Raw genomic sequence first — 2500 nt, 5'->3', positions numbered from 1 at the left:
GAGTGTGGCTGCATTGGGACAGAGTGAAGCTTGACTAATGTGTCCAGTGAAGCATGGGATGGCTCAATGCTCAACATGGCCACCGCCGAGAGACCGAGGCAGAAAGCAGGTCACTACATCAAATTTGGAACAATGAAAAACTGGACTACACAATAACACATAAAAAAGCAAACAAGAAACTAAAAAGATAATAAATGAAAGTTTATTCCCAAGGAACGTATATTGATGCCGCCTAGTGGTGAACTCTGATATGCCCTAAAACTAGTCGTATCTCCCCCTATTTAATGATCATCTTAGTAATAGTTCAATGGGAAATCATTCAATTTGTTTTATGTATTAAAGTTGGCTAATTATTGTTGCGTTAATTAAGCTATTTTAGATTTAAAAAAATAAATATATATTTGCCCCTCAAACCTTAATCTTACAAGTAAGAACAGACATTTCTTAAGTAAGACAATCGAATCAAGATCAAACATACTGGAAGCAGGCTTATAACGGTATGAACATTCAATGGCACTTTCAGAGTGAAGGCAGTACCCCCTAGTGGTAGTAAATATCTATACTCTGCTGTTTGCAATGAGTAGGTTGCTTTAGTCAATTGTGAAACATTGCACATTGATTTTTCTTCCAAGAAAAACCAGCGCTGTGCCCTGTGCTGTGCAGATATACGCTGCAGTTAAGCACCCTAGGTAAACAGTGACATAAATATCTCTAAGTGAGCAAACGAGACAGATGGCTGCATCCACCTTATTGACAGGGCAAGGCTCCTCCCATATCTATAGGTGGAGGAGACCAACAACAATTACCATAGCCTGATATGAAATGCTATAAGGGTTTTCAGAGTATTACACACACACACTTTTTAATCTCAGACATTACCCGAGACACACTGAAGGAGCTAGCCCATGGTGTTTACTGCTATGCTTTAGATACATGCTAATACATTGAGGGAAATACAGCGCTGAATTAGGCTTAACAAGGTCAAAAAACCTTTCCCAATTAGCCGTAATTGGCTCAGAGTGCTCCAACTGCCTTTTCAACACAACTTCAAATTGGGTGCTAAACAGAAGCTACTTCCTCAGAGAGAGCTAATTGTAAACATTGACGTTTGAAGCCAATGGGTTGGCCTGTGTTGTTTGGGATTTAATGTGCATTAAGTGTAATTTCCGATAACAGTTTTCTTTCTTTGGCAGTGCATAGACCAGCATAAGCACATGGGTACGCATTATTGACTGTATCGTGTTCACGCGGGTATACACGCAAACCCTTTTCAGCTGGTGTGCAGTGGTTATCAACTAGCATCTGTTTCGCACTATGCAAGTAAACAGCACAACTGCAGCTTCCCTAAGATAGCCAGCGAACCCCCAGCAAGCAGCGGCCATTTCAATAACACCCTGGTGTGAACACAGTTCCACTCTGCTGTTTTTCCCCGGATGAGCCATCCTTCAGCTAATGTCTATCAGTTAAGGGAACATGAACGCACACACAAATACACACATACAAGGAGACACTCAAACCAACAAGCACACACACACACACACACACACACGCACACACACAAAAGGATAGACTCACAAAAGCAAACCTACACACACACAGACACACACAGGGAGACACTCAAACCTACACACACAACTACAAGTACACATACACACACACACACACACACAAACACACATACAGGAATACAGACTCACACACAACTACAAGTACATACATAGATACACACACACACACAAACACAGGGAGAAACTCAAACCTACAAGCACACACACACAATCCCACAGACAGAATTATATAGTGAATAAAAACAAATATGCACATTCCAATCTGGCAAGTAGACAAACACACGTACATACGTACACACAGATGGACCCAGCATGCATGCTACGCCGACATAGGGAAAACAGAAAAGACGTTTCCATGCAGCTCTTGTTGAATTTCTGCTCCATTCAAGCCGAGCTAGATGTATTTTAGATTGTAGATTGTATTTTAATCACTTTGAGCGAAGCCATAGCAGCGATATCAGAAGGGTAGCTAGGGTTGCATCAGTCTGGCCTCTTATGTTTTCACACTATAGATACTGTCAACAGATATAACCATGCTACATAAAAACAACATTTAAAACCACCAAATGTCCACCCCATCACCGCCTGTCCTTTCCACCTTCCCAATGCTGAATAACATGAGAGGTAACACCGAACGCCATCAATGACTATCTACCTGAACTGCACCTCCTCGGACAACACATGAAGGGACAAAACGTTTACCCTCTCCTCCCACGCGGCTTGATGTCAATGGGCTTGTTGGTGGCGTAGGGTGACCCAGTGGAGCAGGCATGCCGGTACCGGGCTATCTTCTCCAGAGAAAGGTACTCAGAGTTCACCGGCAAACTCATCTCACCCAGGATCTCACAGCTCATTTAAATAAGAACATGCACACACACACACACACATACATGAACACACACAAACACACACACAGACACATACACACACAC

At 42.4% G+C, this 2500-nt stretch overlaps 1 protein-coding gene across 2 annotated transcripts in view; it reads right to left on the bottom strand.

The window, feature by feature from the left end:
- pde4d (phosphodiesterase 4D, cAMP-specific) overlaps positions 1 to 2500 on the bottom strand; it is a 52782-nt gene that overhangs the window by 34904 nt on the left and 15378 nt on the right. Inside the window, exon 1 of one of the 2 annotated variants that reach the window (XM_030357714.1) lies at positions 2271 to 2500. This exon is cut by the window's right edge and continues 100 nt beyond it. The exons of the other annotated variant lie outside the window; for it this stretch is intronic. Coding sequence (XP_030213574.1) covers positions 2271 to 2422 — 152 coding nt within the window. The 5' untranslated portion in view covers positions 2423 to 2500. The remainder of the gene's footprint in view (positions 1 to 2270) is intronic. 2 annotated transcript variants of the gene reach the window in all.

This window comes from Gadus morhua, chromosome 6, assembly GCF_902167405.1.
Source record: "Gadus morhua chromosome 6, gadMor3.0, whole genome shotgun sequence".
Taxonomy (NCBI): domain Eukaryota; kingdom Metazoa; phylum Chordata; class Actinopteri; order Gadiformes; family Gadidae; genus Gadus; species Gadus morhua.
Note: the sequence above shows the minus strand (reverse complement) of the source record. Positions and strands in the feature narration are given on the sequence as shown.